The sequence below is a fragment of the Protopterus annectens genome, chromosome 13.part0, assembly GCF_019279795.1.
Source record: "Protopterus annectens isolate FY-2018-M chromosome 13.part0, PAN1.0, whole genome shotgun sequence".
In the NCBI taxonomy this organism is placed as follows: domain Eukaryota; kingdom Metazoa; phylum Chordata; order Ceratodontiformes; family Protopteridae; genus Protopterus; species Protopterus annectens.
In genome coordinates, this window is record NC_056747.1 from 91,337,972 (window position 1) to 91,364,040 (window position 26,069).

Genomic DNA, 26,069 nt, shown 5'->3' on the forward strand with positions numbered 1-26,069 from the left:
CTCTCTCTCACATAATTTGTAATTTGTACAGATTTAAGGTACATTTTCCTTGGGCACTATGACACTGCTATTCTACAACCCATTTTGCTAGAGTAATCTAAAGCTAAGCCCCTTTGTCTTGCTTATTTTGGTCTCCTTTTGTGGAACCAAGTTAAAACACTTACTGAAGTCCATTGTACCATAGACCCTGAGGCAGTAAGATGTGCATATCAAAAACAGAACAGAAAGTTACAATATAACAAAAACTGTACAGAAACAATTAATAGATGTAAAATCTGCACTTCTTTCATAATTGTTGCTACGATTCATGATTACATTTTAGGTGTTTGTCATGGTGGAAATGCTGTGGGGTACTGATAGGGCAGGAGATGGTGAGGGGAGTTAAGTGCGTGTTTTTTTAATCCGTTATCATATCTGATGTAGGCAATCACGTTTCATATAAATGAAAAACATGTTGACATAATTGTAGTTGCAAACGTTATACATCACTTATAATCTATCCAGTCGTTGTCAAACATTACATAGCTCATTGAAATCCTGCCTTCTTTTAAACCTCGTTCCTCCTGTGCATGTATTGTTCACACAATTTCCATTTTTTCCTGTAATTTGCTCCTACCCTTATCTAAAGATCCCAATTCCAGTTGGTTTATCTCTTATAGTCACTACTTCTAGTAAAGTTGGTTTAGACTTTGATTTCCATTTTCTAGTGATTGCTTTTTTTGGCAGCCACCATAATTATGTTCTCGGTTAGCTCTTTCTTTCCCATCACACCTCCAACATTTGCTGTTTACCTGAGGAAGAATTATTTGGAGTCTTTTTGGGTTATAAAAAATACACATGTAAATATTTTTAAGCAAGGATCCTAAATGTTTTGGACTTTGTTGCATATTTTGTAGACATACATATATCCCCCATTGTTTATTTATGAATTGCTTATCCAGTATCTCTTCCCTACCCTTTCTAATCTCCTTTGTGATGTTTTGTATGCTATACTGATTATTCCTTTTTTAACTGCTTCTGTTCTAGATTCTACAATAAACTCTGCCAGTGCTAGTCTTTCATTTAGGATCCCTCTATTTCTCTCTCTGCCTATACTCTGGTGTCCATCCTTGATGGGAAGGCAGTCTCTGTCGTGCAGGCCAAATAAATTCTTGCCTCTCCCCATTCTATTACCTTTCCCTCTCTTATTATTTGGTCCCAATATCGTGGTTCTTTTACCAGTTTTCTCCCAATACATAACGCCCTCCTCTTGTCTACTGTCTGTATCCCTAAATGCAGTCATCCCTATTGGCAGAATTTCCTTGCTCCATTCCCATGCTAGCTTAGTTCTTAGAGTACTTTCTGCTACTTTATGAATATAATATTCTGCATGGTTATTGTTATTCTCTTTAAGGATCTGCATCCAAATCCCAGTCTCCCTTGTTATTTCATCCTCCCTTTCCACTTTCAATTATAGGTTTCTGCTTGTGCTGTGTATAGGCCCCTTAACTGTGTAGCTCTGAAATACCCCTTCAGATCTGGTAAACCCAGTCTTGCTCAGTTGGGAGAATCGGCTTATCCCACTTGACTCTTGCCTTCTTTTCCTCGCAGATAAAATCCTTCAGCTTTTTATTCATTGCTGTCTACAACTTGTCCCTCTGGTTGATAAAAAAAAAAATGCCTGACCTGCGTATAAAGCTAAAGGGACAAAAAAATGCAACTGTTTGTATCTCGCTATCCGTATCCATATGACAGAGCTTCCAGTTTTTCAGTTTGTGTTATCTTTTCTTTTAGTCTCGTCACACCAGAATCCTTGGCTGCCACACCAGAATCCTTTTTAATCCGTACTCTTACGTGCTTCATTTTGTCTTGTCCCCATAAATATAGATATTGCTGAACCAGTTTGTGTGTGGGTACATAATTTACATCTGTTGCCTTTGTTTTAGCTTCATTAATTTTGTATCCCAAAAAGATTTGAAACTGCCTCAAAATGTTCTGCAACACTTTTCTGGTTTTATCGGTATAAAATGTCATCTGCAACTAGAACCAGATTTTCTTGTCTACCATAGCAATTATATACTTGAATTTTTGAGTTTTAATTTCTTTGCCAGTGGTTCTAAATATAGAACATAAAGTGAAAAGAGGACACCCCCTGCCTAATCTTATAATTTTATTAGGGAATGTAAAGGCTTTCATTGGCCTGCTATGGTGGAGTTTAGGTGCTGGTAATTCCAGAGGCTGAGTGGCTCTTATGTGATGTGGCCTGTTTAGTGGCTAGTATAGTTCGATTTTGGTGCAAAGGCATTTTTTTCAGTTCAGCTCTGAAGGTGTAGAAGAGGGTTTGCAGTTCCTTTAGGTGGTTGGGGGGAAGGATTCCCATATTTTAGAAGCAAGGACGGAGAAACATTGTTCGGTGCAGCGTAGCCTGGTTTGTGGAGGTTGAAATGGGGAGTTGCTTGGTAGAAGTATCTGAGGATGTAGTGAGTATGCTTATTATGAATTTTGGCAGCAACTAGGGATGGGCATGAGTTAGGCTGGAGAAGTTTGAAGATAAGAGTCTAGTGGCAGGTCTGCTCTCTGCTACACTGGGAACGATTTTTGGAGAGTGAGGCAGCAGTGCTCCATTAGAAGGTGAGTTAATGTTGAAGCGATTTTCTTTTCGATAGTCTGCAGTATGGAAGAGCTTTTCTTAGAGGATGTGGTTATTATGTATGTAGTTCATATTCAAGTTGGGCCAGAAAAACTTCTTTGCCTATTGCTGCTCTAGCTGGTTTAGATAGGTAAGGTTAGGTTTTACTCCCTAGAAGAGAAGTGAGCTAACTTTTGCCCTTGATTTTTTTTTCTGTATGAGTTTCGAATGTTACTGATTGGTGTAGCCACAAGCCGAGGTATTTGAAGGAGTTTGTTGCTTCTGTTGGTGTGCTACAAAGTGTGGTGATATCAAGTGACTTTGTTTTTTGACAGTTGGGACTGCTTTGCTTAATGGACGATTTTAGTGACTGCTGAACTAAATGGGTTGTGTGAGGAAAGGAAGGCACTTGATCACATTTGTTGGCACTGCTGTGCTCATTGATGAGGACACAGGAGGTACTGGAGTTCGTACAGTTTGGTGATGGAGAGGAGTGGTAATAAGGTCCTGAATTAGTTTCACTGCTGGCTCTGATCAGGATTAGCATGGTTGGGGTGAATGGGTAGAGATGTGTAGGAAGATTGAGACAAGTGTGTGGTTTAAGGTAGTACAGCACAGTGGAGCACATGAATGTGGGCTAAGTTATTGGAGACTGGAATGGAAAGTAGGGGAGATTTATTAAATGGTCCATAGTAGTGTGCGAGAGAGAAAATGATAGATTTGTAGGGATAATGATGAAAGAGGAATGGATTATGTATGAGTGGGAACTATACCTTCTGGGGAGAGTGTAGGGGCATCATAGGTGGTGTTTGTAGTAGAATGTGGATAGAGAGAGCAGAAGTTGAGGGTGGTGTGAACATGGAGTGTTATGAATGAGTAATTTTGTGGAGTGGGAAAGAGGATTATATTCTGTGGTGGTTTAGCATTTATGTGGTGTTGCTTTCATGTGTCGGACACGGAAATAGTCTTTGTGGGTTCTGTTCAAGCAGCTTTAATTTATACAAACACATTACTATGAAGACTTGCTTGACTAACTTAAGGAACTTGTATGCAAACTAACAGCTGTGATCATGCATGCTCACTCTGGCTGCTCCTTCAAGATGGCACTAGGGGTTACACTCGTCTTGGATTTATATGTGCACATACAGCCTCACATGCTTCTTAGATGTAGCACACACTGTACACTATGATCTACATCCCCCGTCTTTGAGAAATAGATCATGCAATTGTTATGAAACTATTTGGCATGCAGAAATCGCAGGTAATCCTTAGTCATGCATTATACAATATTAAATACGCATGTATGTACAATCAAGTCCTCGTTGCTGCGTATTTCACACTTGACGTAGATACTCATCCATATCATGTGAAATAAAACTGGGAATTAGATTTAGCAACTAACAGTTTCTCTAAAATAGTTGACCTGTGGAATGTTCAAATCACTGTTTTGAGATTCCTCCTATACCCCACACCCTCGGAATTTACCAAGATCTCGGCTTGGCACAGATGCCTGTAATCTGTCCTGTTCGATCAAAACCTTAGTTCTCTGGATTCATACCGTCTCTTCTTCCCTCAATGGGTGAAGTAATATTCTCCGTCTGTCATAACTAGATGTATGGATATTGCGCTTCTTAAACAATTGAGCCTTGATGGTTTTAGTGTTCTTGGATTTATGCTACAGCAATAGGGTAGTTCTAGTTTGCCTGGAAAGTAGTCTTTGAGCAGGTGAGCCAAAAATATTATCACTGGGTATGTTTCTGAGATTAAGCAAATTCAAGAATACATCGATATTGTCATGCTTTGACCTTTCAAGTAATTGCTTTGCACTCTGCACGTTCAGCTAGACAATTGGACTGAGCATATTCAGGACTACTAGTGACATGTACAAAGTCCCATTCTTTTGCAAATTTCTGAAACAAATGGCTAGTAAATTGAATACCATTGTCAAAAAAGTTTGTGTGGGCTACCATGAACTGAGAAATGACGTTTCAACTTGGTAAATAACAGCATTTGACATTGGGTTAGGTAGTAGATCAATCTCAAACCAATTCAAATAAGAGTATACCAAAACTAAGTAGTGATGATTATTCTACTCAAAGATATCAGTTGCTACAGTAGACTAAGATAGTTCAGGAATTTGACTTCAAATGAAGTGGTTCTCTTCGCAAATACGATCTAGTACTATTGCATACTGAACAAGAAGAACAAACTCTTATTAACTCTGTCAATGTCTTGTGGTAATGAAGGCCAAAATACTAATTCTGTTGGATCTGGACCCTGGGTGACCACTGTGCAAAATGTGGATATATTCTTGTTGGAAGGATGCAGGAACAATTTTAGAACCTTTGAAAATAATGCCATCTTCCATCAGCAATTCATCTCCGTAAGAAAAATACGTTTGTACTTCAGGTGATGCACTAGATTGCTTTGATGGCCATCCGACATTAATATAGTGATTGAGCTTCTGCAAAATTGGATCAATCTGAGTGTGATCTAACTCAACTAGTGGTGGAAAAATTACACACTGACATCACATCAAAGTCAAAAGTCTCTGTGTTAAGCTGTTCTGTTGTAATTCTGAGAGATCTGGATAAGGTATCAGCCAGATAGAGCAATTTGCCATTAGTATGGACCATTTTGAAATTGTACTTTAGCAATTTGAGCATCATTCTTTGTAATCTTGCTGGCGTAGAATACATAGCCATCTTTAGAATAGTAACTAGAGGTTGATGATCAGTTTCAATCTGAATAGTTCAACCGTAAATGTAGTCATGAAACTTGGAGCATGCAAATACTAGTGCCAAAAGTTCCTTTTAAATTTGAGCATACTGCATCTCGGTCTAGGTTAGTCTTCTAGATGCGTAGGCTACTGGTCTACCCTCTTGAAGTATTACTGCACCTAGACCCAATTTTGAAGCATCACAGGATAGAGTAACTGTTTTGTTCACATCAGAGTATCTTAATGTACGTGGGGGTGACAGTCTGCTAGAGGTCTTCATATGCTTTCTGGTGCTGTTCCAGTCATGACCATGCTACATTTTTGCATGTGAGCTCTCTTAAAGGTGCTGTCAACTCACTGAAGTCTGGTATAAATTTGCCTAAATAGTTGACCATGCCCAGAAAACACTGTAAAGCTTGTACATTATCTGGTGCTGATATTTCAGGAATAGCTGCCTGTTTGGCTGGGTTTGGTCTCAAGCCTGTTCTCGTAAACAAATGACCTACGTACGTAACTTCTGGAAGTCTGAATTTGCATTTCAGAGGATTGAAGTTCAAGTTTACTTCACGTGCTCTGTCTAGAACTTTCTTGAGGTTCCTGTCATACTCTGCTTCCCCATTGCCTCCAACCAGTAGATCTACTATTATGGCGCAAGGTTAACCTGAAAAAAATTGTTCCATTACATGCTGAAAAACTTCACTTGCAGAATTTATTCCAAATGCCATCCTTAGGAATCTGTATCTGCCAAACTGAGTACCAAAAGTATTTAGAAGTGAGGATTTGCAATCCAACATCACTTGCCAAAACTAACTCTCTGCATACAAAACACAAAATACAGTGGCATTCGTATCAGAGCTGCAATTTCTTCAATTGTGCGCATTGGATGATGCGGTCTTTTTAATGCTTTGTTCAAATCTCTTTGGTCAGTGCATATTCTGAATTTGTCTGAGCCTTTTTTGTGAGTAGCTACCATTGACGACACCCATTCAGTTGGTTCTGTGACTGGACAAATCACACCTTGCTGCACCATTTTGTCCAACTGAGCCATAACGTTATCTTGCCATTTATGTGGGTTCTGTTCAAGCAGCTTTATTTTATGCAAACACATCACTATGAAGACTTGCTGACTAACTTAAGTAACTTGTATACAGACTAACAGCTGTGATCATGCATGCTAACTCCCTGGCTGCTCCTTCAAGATGGCACTAGGGATTGCATGTGTCTGGGATTTATACATGCACATACAGCCTTGCATGCTTCTTAAAGATGTAGCACACACTTTACAGTGGTATGTCTCTAATAGAATGGTTGGAGGAGTGGAGAGCAGGCAGAGAACACTAGATATAAAGCTGGAAGCCTGGGGTGGTGGTTGGGGAATTGGGGGGGGGGGTGAGAGGAGAGTAAACTGGACAACACCGAATACACATTGCAGTCTATCACTGGAGCATGTATAGTAATGATAGGAAGCACAGCAAGCAGGACTGTGATCCTGATCAACTGAAATGTGATACGAGTAGAGAGTTTGCTGTCTGGTAGGTATCCTGCTCATCAACCTAAGTGACCACTGTTCAGTAATCGCCGACTGGCCTTTTATAACTCAAAAGAAAATTTCCACAGGTTACTAGTAAGAGGTGAACAAGACCGTTGTAACAGTTGCCTTCAAGCCATTGATTGGTCCGCTGTGTATAATAAACCTAGCCCTTTTAATAAACACATTGGAAGAATTGCAGAAGACACTGTTCCTCCTTAGCCTATAGAAGACTGAAAGGGAACTTCTGCCCCTATACTGTAATTTAAAAATAAAAAAATCTAATTAAGCAAAGGGACGCATTTTGGATACAGTGGAGAAGTACCCCACAGATAATCACATTTACCAAGCATATGAAAAATTCAGGGAAAAAAATATCCACAAATTACTGACAAGTTTGCATGCTTCAGGTGGTGGTGGTGGTCTCTTTCCTCCTTGCCAAAAAAACTTCTGGAAAACAGTAAAACAGCTTACAAGGCTGAGTACAGATTCAGAGTTTACTAATTGCAGCCACACAAGTAACAACACATTTATACAAGACTATAGACTGTTCCTCTTTAATACAATACAATACAAAACGTGGCAAAAACACTACCCCCACTGCATGGCAACAGTGCTGATGAACCACACCAGCTTTACCCACTAGTTGAATACTGCCGTACCACCCTCTCGAGAAATTTCAGTAAATGGAACAACTTGATAAATGTAATGTCAGCTTGGGGTCGCAAGTCAGTAAGCTGCACCTAGATGCCTTCTTAGGAAAGACTACTAATTCCATTGCCAGACCACTTACTTGCATCTGAAACCTCTTACTTCTGTCATACTACCCCACTGTCTTCATTCTGTCATAGTTACCCCTACCTAAAACATATTATTCCCAAAAGACTGCAACAGTTATAGGCCAGTATCCAATCTACGTCCATTAACTAAAATATTTGAAAAAAGTCTTGTATAAACACATTTTTGACAATCTAGACATCTGTGGTCTCTTATGTGAACAGCAGAATGGATTTCATGAAGCCTGTAATCCTATGACAAGGCTCTGCACATCCACAAATATCATTTACAGTAACATGAATGGTAAACCCGTCACCTTTAGACATTTTGTGGATATAAGGGTATCTGAGGTGCTTAACCATACCTTGCACCTTAGTAACCTGCAGTCTGGCTCCATGGCTATAACAAAAACCTCCTGTCAGATGTAGAAACTGTCAACCTAAATTTACCCCAAGAATCTGCTTTAGGACCATTATTCTTCTTTCTCTCACCATAAATGACTTAACCCTTGCCTTACCACATTTCAGTATTGGCATGTATGCATGTATGAACTTCTAATACCCCCATAAGAAAACTCTACCTTAACATTAACAAATGACTCAGGATTGTCTACTCAAACTGTGCAACTGGACTACATCAAATATACTCAGAATTAATCCTACAAAGTGCAGTAGAAAGGTATTCACCTCACCGAACTGTAAATGCAGCTGGATTCCATCATAGTCGTAGACAATTTCAGTATCCCCAATTTATCGTAGAATGCAACAAAAATATTTTTGCATTTTACTAGATACGTCTTCGTCATTTCCTACAGAATGTAGGCAGTTTGATAAGCAAAGCAGTAAGTTGACTAAAAGAACAGGGTAATTTGCTTTGTACTGTTTGCTGGAGGAAAACTCACTGTTGTGATCTGTCAAAAGATTTCAAATAGCTACTCATTCATAGCAGAGCAGAAACATTACCAAACACTGTGTACAGAAGTTAAAATTATGGGTCACTGTTCTCTACTGAAATAAACTCGTATGTATTAGAGAATGGATTCAAATAGAGAAATGAAAAGTCAGCAAGCAAAGGGAAAGTAGTAGTGCTGAAATTGAATTCATCCTCGGGTCTTGGTGAGTACCTTCACAAGGTGGATCCTGCTTTCTACAAAATCTCACCAAGGCAACACTGATGTATAGATTGTATTTGTATAGCATATGTTATGGACAGAAGTAGATCAGACGTAAAGATAGCTGGATACAGAAGACCCAGGATAAAAGTGCCCAATCCTGCTGGGCGCAATGGTGCCAGGACTGGAAAAAAAAGTGTAGAATCCTCAAAGTACAGAAACATTCCTACAGTGGGGGGGAGGATGGCCCCGTTGTTATAGAAGGAAGTAGCAGTCCACAAAATAGTGTACTATTGAGGATAAGAAAGAAAGAAATTGTGTTGTTGAGATAAAGGCCAGAATTTCCAAGCAACAAGATAAATTAGAGGAAAGAAAAATACTTCCGCAAGAAAAACTGTCAGAAGTTTCAAATAAAAATTTGTAGTCCTTAATACAACACATTTTTGTAAAACAGTATATAGACCAAGAAACTTTGATCTGTTTGGAAAAAGAAGCATCTGAGGAAGTCCAAAATATAAACGACAAACCCTAGATATTTTTGAAAAGTATAAAAAAGAAATACTGACATGGGAAAGAGAGATTTGATATGGTGCAATATTTATGTAAATGCAAAAGCTAGATTAATCAACACAAAAAAGGCAGCCCCAAAGATATTTGAAGAGAAATACAGGCAAAGGCATCCAGACATGGAAACTTTCGCAATAAAAAAGTATGACAAAGAGGGAATGTAGAAAAGCAGATTATTAAAGTAGAAGTTAAAAAATAGAACTTGAAGTTATGGTGAGTCTGTCAAGTGAAGGATTTGGTGTAGAAGGTCCAACACAAGTTACATCACACGAGTTAATATGGTATAATATCTATGCAAAGGAGAAAGCAAAACTAATCAAAACAAAAAGAGCAGCACCAAAGATATTTGAAGAGAAATACAGGCAAAGGAATCTGGACATGGCAAACTTTACAGTACAAAAAATAAGACGACAAAGAGGAAAAGATCAGGAATGGAGGAGTTAAAGAATTGGAAACTGAGGTTATGGAGTACCTCCAAAGTGAGGGTTTCAGTGTAGAAAATCTAATTCAGAAAGCACCTTAAAAAGATAGAGCAATGGAACTCCAAATTAAAGGAAAACCAGTAGAACGGGAAGCAATTGGTCAGGTGCCATATGAAGATATTTTGGAGCCTTCCACAGGAAACGAGTATAAACAGTCACTTGGAACTGGACAGCAAGGGAAGGAACAGGAAACTGAAAATTGACACAGTTAATGTTGAGGAGTGATAGGCCAGTGAGCTCTCATGACAGAGCAACAGATGGCGCAGGATGAAATTGAAGAGAATGTGCCACAGAAAGATTCAATAGAACTTTCTGTAGAATGTCCACAGGAAATGAAAACAAAAAAAAGTGCCCTCTGTTTAGAAGAAAACGAGATAAGAGAAGAGTTGGTTGACTTTAAACAGAGACAGACCTATTAAGATCAGTGAAAGAAATAGACTGCAGAAGGTCAATAAAACCCAAAAAGTCAAAGTTTGATAAAACAAATGAACACAGTAATTAGAACTGTCCATAGAGATCCGTGCAATATAACAGAAGTAAACAGGATGTATTAATCCTTCTTAATTTCTCCAAGTCTTTTGGGTTTCTAATACCATGATGGGAATGGACCCCAAAGTACGATTGAAGTTTATGAAATTAGTATTGTTTCAGTCTTTGCCAGCCAAAAGTGCTCTTCGCAGCACCAGCAGTGTGCTCAGTAATGATGTCTCCTACAGTTCGTACGGAGTTACATGTATCGGTAGCATATCTAAATATGATTGTAGATTCTTTTTTATACCATCTTAAAAAAAAAAGTAATCTCTGTGGTATCCCTGAAGTCTCAAACAACCCACTAAACAAGTATAGTGGGTCCAAAAACAAAACAGTATAAGAAACTTGTGTGGAAGATTTTCAATCCACATATATCTAGTTAATCACTGTATATTAATCAGATCAGACAATGGTAGTAGAAGTAGCGAACTTAAACTCCTCCTAAGTCAAAAAAATAATAAATATATAATTTGAAATAATATACGGACTTGCCAAGAATTCAAAAGTAATCCAAGCAGGGTAGGCAATCTGTTTCCAGTTGAAAATACTTTTAAGTACAGAGACAAGCGATGACAAGCGATCAAAGTAAAACAAAAATAACACACTACTAGTTTCCTCACAAGTTTTCTAACTATATCTTTTTATCAGGCAAGGGAGTGGTTTATTGTGCTGTAAAAGTGTTATTGGTATACAGTTTCATGGCAAAATTAATGACATTGAAAATAAGCCTATCAATGAAACTATAAAAAGGCCTAGCAGCTGTTGTCCACTACATCAAACATTAGCTGCTTTTGAAATGAAATGTGAGATGGATATCAGGAAACTACTTAAAAAAACCTACTAAGAAAAAAACTTTATAACTTAACACAGAGAGAAAGAAAAGCGTTGCTTGAGCTAGGCAATAATAAATCCAGGCGCATAATGAAGGCAGACAAGGGAGGACGTATACTTGTGACTGATACCACTAGCTACAACCAAAAGATAGAGAACATGCTGGAGGATAACATATATTTTATGAGTTATTTACCATGGATGACATAAAAAGAGCATATGATTTATGGAACATTAGTCTCACCACATTATGGGAAAAAAAACGTATTGCTGAAAATCTTTATATTTATTTATGGAGCCCATGCCCACGTTTGCCTTACTTTTTTGGAATACCAAAGCCACACAAGAACAGAGAAGACCCACCTTATAGACTGGTGGTAGCAAGTGGAGGTTCCCTTACTGAAGCCATAACCATTTACCTTGATTACTTGCAGAAAAGAATGTCATACAGAAGAGACTCAATGGATTTTTTGAGGAAAATAAAAAAACTTTATAGTGGAAGCTGACAGTACTTTATTAACTATCGACGTGGAATCCTTGTACACAGTGCTCCCTCACAATTACTGTATAACAGCAGCAATGGACTCTTAAGAAACATAAAGTACACAGGCACAACTGCTAAAGTTAAGCAAGCTCATTAATCTTGTACTGGACTTTGTGTCACGGTGGTGCAGTGCAGCAGTAGCATTTTTACCTCACTGCAAGAGGTTCTCCCGTTCGATTCTCTGCTGGAGTGCGGGGAGTGCCTTCTGTGTGGAGTCTGCATGTCCTCCCCGTGGTTGGGTGGGTGTTCGAAAGACATGTGTAAATGGGCATGCCTTCATTGAAGGTTGAACGTCGAGCTGGCACCTCAGCGTTCATGAAAATCTACTGCCAATCATTAGCGGACGGGAGTTCCGCTGTGGCGACCCCTAACTGGGAAAAGCCGAAAAACAACAACTTTCAATGGCAAACACTACAAACAAAAAACTGGTATAGCAGTGGGGGCTGTCCTGGCCCCCAGCATAGCTAACCTAGCCCTAGGCAAGTGGGAGGAGGGCTTTGTGTTAAACAGCACAGAACTACATGCAGAATATCACATGCTGTTTGTGTTTTATTGATGACATCTTTGTGTGGGATGGTGGCTCCTTGCAGCTTGGAGATTTTATCACTTACCTCATTCAAACAACCCCCTTCCTGAAGTTTACCTCTTCCCATAGCTATACTTCAACCACTTTCTTAGATATGCAGATTTCCAGGGGCACTAATAACAGAATCACCACTGATCTATTCAGTAAACCAACAAGGGTTAACTTATTACTCCACAGTAAAAGTCTACAACCTACAAAAACAAGTATAATGTCAAACCCCAGGGTTATAGATTGGTTAGAATTACCACAGAGATGGAAGCATTTTTGAAAAGCCTGAACAACTTACAGAATGATTTTCAGTGAGAGGCTATGAAAGTAAGATGTTAGAAAACCTCCTGGAACCCATTATAGAACTGAAAAGGACTAAAGCAACCTTCACTCAACCTCCCCAGTAGGAGAATGTTAAGACATTCCACAGAGAACAAATGCAAAAATACCTGCATCCTGGCATACACTTTTGGATTAGCACAGTATCAAAAATGTTATTGAAGAAAACTGGGCCATTGTCATGGAAACCCCCTTTCTGATTAACATCTTAGGTGAAGCCCCATCCTTTGTTTACATGAAGGCCAGGAACGTTAGACGTTTTGTTGAATTTAAGCCTAGACCATAGTTTTGTTGAATTTAAGCCTAGACCCTATGAGAGAATCACTAAAAGATGTAAAGCTAATTGTACATTTTGCATATTTATTCAGCAGGGTGATAGTTTTCATTGCCATTATTTAAAGAAAATCATGAAGACCAGTGCAGGGAGTGACTGTAACACTACAAAAGTAATTTACAGGGCACGGTGAAATGAATGTGATGCATTTTATGTGGGCAGGACTGTAAATAAACTTAAGCGTTAGGAGTTCATGTCATCTATCAGAAATCTTCTCTGGATGTAAAAATAATGCACTAGCCAAACGCCTTTCTCTTCATAAAAGACACACTGGTTTTAAGTTCCAGATACTGGATCGCATAGACATGGGTGATCTTGAAGGAGACATCCTAAATATTCTGGAGAAACATAAACTCATGTGGCAATTAAAGTTTAACTCTTTTAGGAAGCCTGGACTAAACTAGTACTGTTCACTTAAAAGTGTACTGGAACTTAGAAAATTGCCACGTTGTTTACATGACTAATTTTATTTTGTTTTATTCTTCCAGTTGGTTTTAAATATGTTAAATCAGTTGTAATTTAAGTGTATATTTTGTTTCCATTGTCACACATTTTTTCTTTTTCCTGTTTTTTTCCACTTTATTCAAAATTATGTGTAATAACAATACTACTAACCGCGATGGTGGTGCTGCGGTAGCATTGTCGCCTCACAGTAAGATGCTGCCTGGTTAGATTCTTAGCTAGAGCGTCTTCTGCGTGGAGACGTGCGTGAATGGGCGTACCTTCGTTGCAGGTTGTGCGTCAGGCCTGGCAAGCCGGTACGTAAACAACTGCCAATCATTAGCGGACCGGAGTTCCGCTGTGGCGACCCCTAACCGGGAAGAGCCGAAAGACACAAATGTGTACTAACAATACTAACTAATTATACAATAATATTTTTGTAGATAGTTTTTAGGGCTCTTGTACACAGACGTAAGTCTAGAAGGACGAAAGCGATCTTTAACAATAGGTTATGAAAATAGAATATGATTTTTACAATGGATTTTTTACATGTAAAATGTATATGTATATATTTATATATATTTTTTGATTGCTAAACTGCCTAAGGTTTATATATTTCCAGCTATGTAGTATATTGTCTAGTATAAAATCACAGAGTTAATAATCTGGTTAAATAATGGGTACTACATCATTATTAAATTTAAAGTGCATAAGGGTTGTGTTATGACAGCTACTACGTAGGGCAGGACCAGCTCGAATGTCACACTGATGGAGGGAGGGATGTGAATTTAACATGTGTACCAATAACACTTTGTTTGCCTGATAAAAAGTGTGTGTTTATGAATTTGTATATAATGTGTGTGTGTGTGTGTGTGTATGTATGTGTGTGTGTGTGTGTGTGTGTGTGTGTGTATATATATATATATATATATATATATATATATATATATATATATATATATATATATATTTAGAAAGCTTGTGAGGAAACTATTACTCTTTATTTTTGTTTTACATGGATCGCTTGTCTGTGTACGTAATAAACAGTTTTACACTCCTTGGATTGCTTTCAAATACTTGGTAATTCTGTCAGTATTTTAAATTATATATTTTTTATTTTTTGACTTGGAACGAGTTTAAGTTCGCTACTTCTACTACCATTATCTGATTAATATACAGAGATTAACTAGATATATATAGATTGAAAATCTTCCACACAGAGAAGTTTCTTACACTGTTCAGATTCTTTTTATAAGACCTGTTGCTCCTACTACTATAGGAACTGTCTGGGTATGTTTGTTCCACATTGCTCTCTTTTCTGCCTGCAGATCCTGATATTTTATGACTTTGTGTGTCTCTGTACGCAAGACACTGTAGTCACTGGGTGTGGTGATTTCAATGATCAGTGCTACTCTTGTCTTTTCTTGGACCTCTATATCCGGTTTTCTAGCATCGAGCTGTTGGTAATGGGTGATCCTATGTGATGTAAACATAATTTTCTAGGATCCTTTGTGGCTCATGTTTCTAGTGTTTTTCAGCCACTTCAGTACCATAATGTTTGCAAAATCCCCAGTGCAACAGTCTTGTCACATTATTATATTATGCCTTTCAGTATACAGTCCTTCTGCCATTAGTATGTCACAACCAATAACAAGGTGTGTGACTTGTTTCCAATTCTGTTTTACAAAACCTACGTTTGTCTGTTTCTTCCACATGTTCAGTGGACTTTATAAACCACTGTGTACATAGCCCACTGTCTTGGGCTGCCAATATTAACCTTTCATCCCTTGGTTTGAATTCTCTCCTTAACCATTCCTGTGTTTGTTCCTGATCAACATGAGGTTCTTCTAGAAGTTTTCTATACTTGCAACTATATTTGCTTTTTCCACATTTCTTGCCTTCTCATCTGGTCCTTCACCTTTATATTCTTTCTTTTGTTTTTTAGCACATTCAGTTGCTGCCTGATTTTTTATCTACTTTTGGTTTGATTTCCATTCCTGCTTTATGCCGATATGCTCCTGCTAAATTAAGCAGAGAAGTCATCTTAGATTTATTCTCCTCGTGTTTCAAAACTTTCACTGCATTTGGGTCTTGTGAGGTCATCAGATGTGTGGAGTCCTACAATTGCAGATCTGTACATGTAATCAGTTTCAAGGAGACCATTACCTGTTTCGGAACGGGGAAGATAATCTTGGTATACACTGATTTTTTTTATAAATCATTTGGCGAGCATGATGCATTCTCCTTGTTTTCCTATCTAATCTATCCAACACATTTTTGAGCCAGTCAATCACTCCAAAACTGTAAGTTAGGCAGGAAGAGCAAACTGGTTTGTAGCTTGGATTTTGTTCCTAGATGTCAACTCTGTTTTCAGAATTAATTTGTGTTCTAAAGTATTCCTTACATTTTATTCGCATTTGTTAATGTGGTGTTGATCTTCATCAATTCCCAAATATTTGTACACTCCCTCTTGCTCAAGTTCTTTTATATCCCATTCTTGTCCCAAACTCATGTTTTCCTGGTGCTGCAGTTTTCCTGCTTTAAAGGTTGCTTTTGCACACTTATCAAAACCAGATATCATTCTTATGTCATCTGAAAACGTTTTGACTACCTGCAGCTGTGCTTTCAGTTCCTTATCTGCTGAACTATACAGTTTTTTAAATTATCGACAGAGAAGATGAGAAGCCTTTGCACTTATTGTTTTTTAGGAGCCAAATTGTAGCCATGGCCTAAGCCGGTGATAGTGAACCTTTTGGGCTTGATGTGTCAAAAATTCGGAAAATGCCTATCTTGACTCTGCTGGTGCCCCCCCAACAAAAGAGAGAAAATTCTTTACATATTCATTTATTTAAAAAAATGCAGTCCAGTCATGTGTGCTGCTATGTATTAAAGTAAAAGAAAAATCAATGCCTTACAATAGAGGAAAACAAGATGTGCACTGATAATTGGGCTTAAAACAGTGCACCAAAAATTGCTGTACTTTGAATAATAATTTTGAACTGAACTTAGTTTTTTTAGTAATGCGGGTGTTTAATGCTTCTGTGTCACCCAAGATGTTGTGGCGTGTCACCTTTGACACGAGTGTCATAGGTTTGCCATCACTGGCCTAAGTTGATAAGTAAACAGCTTAATGGGTTAATGGCAAGGCAATATAGCAATGGTGCCAGTCACCCTGGAATATCCCCCTTTGAATTTTTATCCTTGGGATAATTTATTTTATTTTACTTCACATTTGCACACTTATCAAGACCAAATGTCATTATTATGTCATCTGAAAAGGTTTTGACTACTTGCAGCTGTGCTTTCAGTTCCTTATCTGCTGAACTATACAGTTTATCGACAAAGAGAAGATAAGTCTTTACACTTTGTTGTTTTTTAGGTGCCAAATTGTAGCTACAAAAAAAAAAATCAGTTTGGGACAAGATTGTGATATAAAAGAGGGAGTGTATAAATAGTTGACTGGGGTGGTCCGACTGGATGTATGTCCATTTTCAGCAGAGGCCCGTGGAGAAAAGCTCCAAGGTACATGTACACATTACAATTATTAGAACCATTAGTGAATAGCAATTACACACAGGTTACAGACAGAGCAATACAAATACTTGCATGACACTTGTGACGTACAAAGCATTGCGAGTATGTATATACAGGTAGTGACAACGTATTCCCGTCAGGAATAAAATACATTGAATAGCATTAGGTATGGTTTACACTTCATGATATGGAGAAGGGTGGCCAAAGAAAGGACATTTGTAGAGGAGAGGCATGTGAGATGGACAGGGCACTAGTCAGGGTTGGTACAGGGACATATCCATTGCAATTTGAGGTAATTCTTAAGCTTGTTTTTGAATAAAGTTGGTGAAGGCTCTTGTGTCAGGTCGGCTGGTAGTGAGTTTCAAATCTTTCGGACAGAGTTGGGAAAGAGTGAGTCGCCAGCAGAGTGGTTGGATTTGACTGCTAGAACTAGGAGTTTGGTAGAGGAGCGGGGTGGTCAATTGTTACTGTAGGGGCAGATCATGTTTTTAGAGCAGGGGTATTTTCTGGCTGGTAGAGAATTTCGTGGGTAACTATGAGCTGTAGAAGGTGAGGTAGTTCAGTCAGACTGGGAGATTTAGGTTGTGGCCGTGATGGGTTCGGTAGGGTGAGCCAGTAGCAAATCTAGCAATATGGTTGTAAGATGATAATTTATTAAGATCAATTTTGCTCTGACTGGAAAAAAGAGAAGAGGCATAAAGAAGGGCAGATAGTAGATGGGAGCGGGCCATTACTCTCTATAGGATCAAATCATTCCTCACCCCACCTGCTCGAATTGCAGAGTTTTTATTGATAGTTTTTATAGTTTGATTGATGTGCACATCAAACCTGAGGTTATCAATTGTGACAGGGAGATGATGGTCCCATTACTAGCTGTTATGTTGAAGAGTTGTGGGGTGGTCCTACTCGTAGGGGAGAAAGTGGCTTAGTTTTGTTGGGGTTTAGGATTAGACGTTGGTTTAATAGCCATTTTTCCACCAAGTTAAAGGTGTTTTAGGTTAATGTAGAAAGATTTGCTGGGGAAGTGGCAGAACAAATCAAGGTGGCATCGTCTGCATATTGAATGCAGGTAGCCTCCGGTATGACTATGCTAAGATCATTTATAAAGATGGAGAAGAGAAGGGGACCTAGTATTGAGCCCTGGGGGACTCCTAGCCTGATTGATGGGGAGGCATGAGGATAGTTTACCCTGCCACAGGACCACCTGTTGCCTGCCTTGTAGGTAGGAATCAAACCATTGGAGCGCCTGATTGTTTAAGGTGAAGGCCTTCAAGGTGTTCATTGGCATTTTGTGATAATCTGTCCTTTATCATGGCTTAATTGCAAAGTGGTCTGCCACTGTTTCATGGTCACTGTAATGTAGTCAGTCAGTGCAGGGTTTATCTTTTTTAAGCACTCTTTTATCCATGAATGTGGGATACTATTAAATGTGTTTTTATAGTCCGTCCATACCATACTTAGATTCTTCCCCTTTTTACAATTCTCTATTATGACTTTAACAACAAATGATCCTTTGTTCCATATGACTCTTTTATTGCCCTTTTGTTCTGCTGCTATAGAGTTTTCTTCTAAATGACTATAAACCCTGTCAACATCAATTCCCGTTCATAGTTTATGAAGATCCTGTGGAACATAAAGATGCTAAATGGATAGAAGTAAAAGAACAAGTAAGTTTAAAGGTACAGGATATGAAATGGGATGAAGTAAAAGCCAGAGAGATTGAAATAAAGTTAAGGAAAGCCTCAAATTGGAAAACCCCAGGCCCAGATGCTTTACCTAACTTCTGGTTAAAAGTATTAATGTCTTTGCTTGAAGATTTACCATGTGTAAGAACTATTTATATGCGCACCTCGAGCAGACACCAACCTGGGTAACAGGAAAAACATTGCTGCTAATTAAGAGTGAACCTGCAAGCTACCCTAAAAATTATAGACCAATAACTTGCCTTCCGACAGCCACGGTGGTACAGCAGTAGCGGTGTTGCCTCACATCAAGAGGTTCTCCTGTTCGATTCTTGGCTGGAGTGCCTTCTGTGTGGAGTCTGCATGTTCTCCCCACGGTCGAGTGGCCTCCGAAAGACATGCATGAATGGGCGTGCCTTCGCTGAAGGTTTGACATCGGGCTGGCAACTCGGCACCATAAAAATCGACTGCCAATCATCAGCGGACCGGAGTTCCGCTGTGGTGACCCCTAACTGGGAAAAGCCGAAAAGACAAACGACAACAACTACTTGCCTTCAGACGACCCCTAACCGGGAAAAGCCAAAAAGATAAACAACAACAACTTGCCTTCCGACGACGTATAAACTATCCACTGGAATTGATGCTGATGGAGTCTATAGTCATTTAGAGGAAAACTCAATTATGACAATAGAACAAAAGGGCAATAAAAGAAAGTCATATGGAACAAAAGGGCAATAAAAGAAAGTCTCATGGAACAAAGGATCATTTGCTGTTAAATAGTCATAGTGGAGAACTGTAAAAGGGGAAGAATTTAAGTATGGCATGGATTGACTGCAAAAAAGCATTTGATAGTATCCCACATTCATGGATAAGAGTGCTTAAAAATGTATAAGATACACCCTACACTGATCAACTACATTACAGTGACCATGCAACAGTGGTAAACCACTTTGCAATTAAGCCATGATAAGGACTAATTTATTCCAGGGATAAAAATTCAAAGGGGGATATCTCAAGGTGACTCTGTCACCATTGCTTTTCTGCCCTGCCCTTAACCCATTAAGCTGTGTTAAGACTTCTCATCTTTTCTTTGTTGATTATTTGAAACTGTATACCTTATCAGATGAAATGAAAATGCAACTGCAAGTTGTCAAAACTTTTCAGATGATATAAGAATGTTATTTGGTCTTGATAAATGTGCAAAAGCAACCTTTAAAGCAGGAAAACTGCAGCACCAAGAAAATATCAGTTTGGGACAAGATTGTGATATAAAAGAGGGAGTGTGTAGATACTTGGGAATTGATGAAGGGTCAACAATAAAACATGAACAAATGTGAATAAAACTTAGGAGTACTTTAGAATATTTAAATTAATCCTGAAAACAGAGTTGACATCTAGGAACAAAATCCAAGCTATAAACCAATTTGCTCTTTCTGTCCTAACTTAGTTTTGGAGTGATTAACTGGCCCCAAAACATGTTGGATAGATTAGGTAGGAAAGCAAGAAGGATGGTTTATGCTCGCCAAATGATTTATAAAAATCAGTGCATACAAATATTACATATTCCCCATTCTGAAGGCGGGATAATTGATTACATGTACAGATCTGCAATCGTGGGACTCCACACACTTGCTGACCTCACAAGACCCAAATGTAGTGAAAGCTTTGAAACATGAGGACAATAAATCTAAGATGACTTCCCTGCTTAGGCTAGCAGAAGCATATTGGGGTCAAGCAGGAATGGAAATCAAACCACAAGTTTATAAAAATCAAGCAGCAACTATAAATGTGCCAAAACATGGAAGAAAGAAATACAAGGTGAAGGACCAGATGAAAAGGCGAGAAATATGGAAAATGCATAAATATAGTTGCAAGTATAGAAAACTTCTGGAAGAACCTGAAGTTGATCAGGAACAAACATAGGAATGGTTAATGAGAGGCGAATTCAAACTAAGAGATGAAAGGTTAATACTGGCGGCACAAGATAGTAAGTTATGTACACTTTGGTTTACAAAGTTCATTGAACATGTGGGAGAAACAGACGTAGGTTTTGTAAGACAGAATTGGAAACAGTTGCACACCTCGTTGCTGGTTGGGACATACTTATGACAGAAGGACTGCATACTGAAAGGCATAATAATGTGGCGAGACTGTTGCGCTGGAGATTGTGCAAACATTATGATATTGAAGTGGCTGAAAAACACTGGAAACCTGAGCCACAAAGCATCACAAGATAATGATTAAGTCTACATTACATGGGATCATCCATTGTCATCAGTTCAAAATATAGATGCTAGAAAACTGGATATAGTGGTCCAAGAAAAGAAGATGAAAGTAGCATTGATCATTGAAATCACCACACCCAGTTGTGACGCCTGTGCCCTGGCCCAGCAATCAAGGAGCCTCAATCCTAACCACCAACATCAGAGAAGGGCGTCTCATATGAGAGGAAAGGATAACAGATGCACACAGTAAAGTGCAATTTCCCTTAAGAGCACACAGAGATCACAGTCAGTCCGGGGCTGGTCGCTACCTTGGTCCCCAATAAGATTCCCCACTGGCACAGCTATAGGGTCCAGATCTCAGCCTAGCTGGGCAATCTAAAATCTCCAGCACCTCTTTGTCCAGCCAGTGCTTCGTGTCCCTGCCCAAGTAGCTGACACGTACATTTTGAGAAGTTTATATAACCGCACAGAGACTCCTTGGGAAGGCTGGCACAGGTTCTCCAGCTGTGTGCCCCTTTTACCCAGACTTGTATGGTAGTAATTACTGCCACCACCCCGCTAATATTATCAGCTACCCAAAGGCCCTTAAAAGGATGTCTGGTTATTACTGTGCAATATTATCCAATTGGTAGAGGTGACTAAACAGTCTCAAGGCTTATTAGAGTGACCTGGTACAGGATCCTTGTATACATGCAATGTACTCTTAGAGCTTAACTTATCTCTACACAAACCAGCCACAGTTAAGTTTTTAAAATATTTAATAAATAACTAAAACTACAAGACAATACTGTCTACTACACAGTGCTAGTCAAGAGTTCAGAGGTCACACAGAAATACTTAAAATAATTCAGTAGTACAGTTCTGACATCACAGAAAAACACTCAATCTAAACTTTCTAATTTCTAGCTCTCTAAAAGAAAACAAGTCTAAGATCTCTTACATAAGAGAACAGGCAGAATGCTGATGAGCTGGATATCGAGACAAAAAATGCTTAGTCTCTCTCTGAGCAATAGTTTTTAAAATCACTAACTAACATTTCTGCTGGGCCCTCCCAGATTATATTACTTTTCACACTTGGGTTTCCCAGTATACACACTACATCATTTTTGACGCTTGGCCTGAGGTTCCCAGGCCAGCAGGCTACATTATTTAGCAAGCTAACACCTGCTCAGGAAGCTACAACAATAAGACATTTCACATGTACACTCTAGTAATTATTCCTTAAGTTAAAACAATAGAATGTGCTAGCCTAGACCAAATGGCTCCAGGTTCTGCAGATCAAAGAACATACAAGACATAATTTTAATTTCAAAGAACAGATGTGAAATGCTTGATTTAGTTTTCTTTACAGCAGGGGGCAATTTTGCCACATTGTTGAAGTTCACCATTTAACAGCCTATTCTTTCATTTAAATAAACCAAGCTTGTAGTTCTGTCATTCGTAAATGTGAATGTTGAATTGTCTGTGCAATTCTATCTGGATAGGCTGGCAGCCTTCACCCGTCTCTACCAGTCTTCACACCAGTGACTACAGTGCCCTACATACAGAGAGAGACAAAGTCATAAAATATCTGGATTTGCAAGCAGAAATGAGAGCAGTGTGGAAGAAAGATGCCCAGATAGTTCCAATAGTAGTAGGAACAACATGTCTTATGAAAGAGTCTACAATCATATTTAGATGTGCTACCAATACATGCAACTCTGAATTGTAGGAGGAGTCATTACTGGGCACATTGTGGGTGCTGCGAAGAGCACTTTTTGCTGACATCAGAAAGTTAAACAATACTAATTTTATGAACTTTAATCGTACTTTGACTTAGGAATGGGGTCTCTTCCTGTCATGGCATTAGAAACCCAAAATATTTGGAGAAATTAAAAAAGAGAATCTTCATATGACTTGAGACGCAGCCAAAACAATGGCATTGTTTTGGTCAGATCATATTTTCGCACAGCCATAGTAGAAAGAACTTTCTCCAAGTTAAGTTCAGCAACCTCAAATCACCTTTCCAAAGAAATTAGAACTGAACAAACTCTTAAGGATTTTACCATAAAGCTGAAAGAGCATCTGGAAGAAAACACTTTTCAGGGCAAGAGGATAAGGTTGCTTTCAGTGCATAGAGTAATTTTACTGGGCAACAAAATGTTTACAGCTTCTTATATCTTAAAGCAGTCTAGCGTTATAAATTTCTTAGTGAAATGATAAAACTTGTCCGTAGTTTTAATATTACCTCTCTATGAATTACAATAATTTTTTTCTTAGTGATGTACATTGCATTATATGTTTATTCGTATTTACTCTTATGTTTACTGGTGTGTAAGTGTAGACTAGGGCTTCATTGCAGCCCTGATCATTGCCGAAAAGGTTTAGTTGTCAAGTATCCCTCTCCAGTTATCAAATTGCAATAAATATAAATAGGCCTTCACTATACCCATCATATGATATCATGCTTAAAAGGATCACTGACTGGTCCTGATGTCGAGAGCATGCAGACACTGGGTCTGACATGAGAGAATAGACTTAAACTGGACATTTTTGTGGATGGGGAGGGGAGCTGGCATTAGGCATGATACAGAGAGTCCTATGGCAGTATTACTTAGTATCTGAGTGTAGTAATTTTGTAGGAACATAGGCGTACTAGATTTGTCTGCATTTTTTGTTTACTAAGAGTTTTGCACGTTCATGCCTTTCATTGTTTGAGGTAACAATATTGTGCCATAGGCTTAGGTTCCTAGCATTTTTCATAGTGACTGTTTGGATGGGTGCAGTGGTATGACTGTCCAGTTTGTTCAGATTGCCTGTTTTAGGCAAAGACTATTAACCAGCCAGAAGTCAAGCATCCATTATTCAGTCAGAGGTTTAGTATGCGTGGTAACACCCTAATGTGGAGATATGTTGGAGCAGGTACATGTGCCAGGCATCTTCTCTTTGTCACTGATAAAATTCATTACTATCACATGTTTGGAATCAAGTTTGCACTTTGTGTAGATTCATTGCTTGCCATGAATTTGGCAGTGAGATATTTGTAAAGAGAACAAAATGAGGTGGAAAAAGGTCATCTTGGTTTGCAGTGTGAGAGTTAACACGATCCCTTTTGTCTGAAGGAGAATGTATGAGTAATTGACGTGTGATGGGTATTCTGCCACTAGGTCGGCGGGAAACTGATGTTTATTACAAATTAATGAGTACTGGAAATTAAAGGGGCAAAAAGTCACCGACATTGTCTTTACAAATGTAGATGATCTTACAATTAATAACTAATGGAACATTATGCTGTTTTGGTAAAACCATTGTCTAAAATTCAGATTTGTTTTGTTTTTCATTGTAGGCGCTTGCAAATTGAAGATCTGGAGGCTCGTGTGGCTTTGCTTCCTCTTCTGCAGGCAGAGAGTGATAGACGGTAAGGCTGACTATTACAGCAGTGTGTTTATTTTTCTATTGCAACTAAACACAATCAATTCATACATCACGTAACAAAATGACCATGTTATTGTCCAGTAGGACTATTAAGTATTTTTTTAAAAATGCATGCATTAGTTAAAAATGAATTTTGAAATTATAAGATTTTTAGGAATGTAAACTACACTTGGGCTGAGTTTTATATAAACGGTTGGGGTTAAACGGAGAGCTATTTGAGGGAAAAGTGTCCTGTAGCAGAAGATGGATTTGTGTGGTACAAGTGCCAGCAAAATGGGAAGAGCCCTAAGTAGGCTTCTGGAGGAAGGTGGAGCAATAGAAAAGAGAATATGATGAGAGATGGGTGCATTAAGAAGGGAGTTCTGAAGGATATTGGTCTTTGTAGTGTAGATAGTCTCCCCTTTTCATTACTAAAAATGAAAACATGGTAAAGTTGCAAGAAAAGGGCTGTAATGCTGAGAAAGAAGCACAAAACTTACGGGACTTCTGATCTGAGGAAGATTCATCCGTGGTTGTTACAGAAATGGAAGTAGATGTGTTGGATCAGAGTACGAATATGTTTTCTTATAAGAAGTAAAAATGATCTATGTCCATTTATGTTGTTTTGGGATGAAATAGATTATGTAACTTTTTCCCCCAATGACCTTTAAAATTGTTTCATGCAAGCACCTCTGTAGCACAGAGGATAAAGCCTGTACTATGTCCAGATGACTAGTATTTAGGTAGCAGCAGGGATTCTGGTGGTACTTCAGGGGAGGATGGAAGTGAGTAACCAATGTTGGCTTGCTTATCCTGGCAGGAGGGAGGCAGCCTATGCTTTCTACAGTAAAGGAGTGTTACTAGCCAGCCTTGCTGCATGAGCAGTGTGCCACATAGTTGAAAGGCTACATGAGAGTGGAAGTGTGCAGGCAGTGATTGTGGAACTTGCAAGGCTGCTACTGAGTTGGGGGAGTTGCAGTTCAGTCCCAGGCAGCAGTATGATACTGGACCAGCATCTTCGACCTCCTCACCAGTGATGGACCTGGGTTAGGTTGAGCCTGGGAGGGTGAAGGCAGGTCCAAATCCCCATGAACAAGTGGATGACCTGATAGCAGCTGATGGTCTGACATGCCTTTTATGCCTTTCCCCATTCATTATTTAACTCTGTCACTGTTTTTAATGATCCTGCCTCATCAGGAAGGCTGCTTCAGTTATCCGCCATAGTTTGCATTTCCTTGAGCCATTTAGCATTTATCTTTAAATTGTGTTTTCTTGTTCTTGTGTTGCTTGTTTTGCATGGATATGCCAATTTGGTTTGTAGATTCCTCTGAGGTGCTTGTCATTGTGCTGCCTCTCTTCAGGACAGTACAAATTAAACTACAGTGCATCTCTCTATATTGAGGTCCAGTGAAGACCATGCATCGTTGTTATTGCTGTTCTCTTAACTACATGCGTTTTCTGTCTTCGTCGAAGTGTTTCTAGAGCTGCTTATAGTATTCCAGATGGGCTCTTACAAGCAGTCTGTGATTGAGGGATGATCTTTTTATATGCATGTTTTTACTTTTCTTGTTTATCTTTGCTGTTTTGTCTCGCTACTTAACCTTTTTGACTGTCTGATATGAATAAGACAAGGTTCTTTTATACTTTTTTTTTTTTTTGCCATTTCCACTCTTAATTGTTTTTATGTTTCCTATGTGTATTACTTTGCATTTTACAGCAAATTTAAACTGCCATAATTTAAATCATTCCTCCAGTCTTCATTTCTGCGCCACCTTCTGCCTACACAGTGATGATGTCTTCTGTGTTAGCAGAAGCCAAACTTTTCAGGTCTTCTGTATTATTTATTTAT

General features: G+C 38.7%; 1 protein-coding gene across 1 annotated transcript in view; it reads left to right on the forward strand.

Moving 5' to 3' along the window:
* Nucleotides 1–26,069, forward strand: part of NDUFA13 (NADH:ubiquinone oxidoreductase subunit A13) — a 223,734-nt gene that overhangs the window by 86,384 nt on the left and 111,281 nt on the right. Inside the window, exon 3 of the mRNA XM_044090650.1 lies at nucleotides 24,153–24,224. Within this exon, the coding sequence (XP_043946585.1) occupies nucleotides 24,153–24,224 (72 nt within the window). The remainder of the gene's footprint in view (nucleotides 1–24,152; nucleotides 24,225–26,069) is intronic.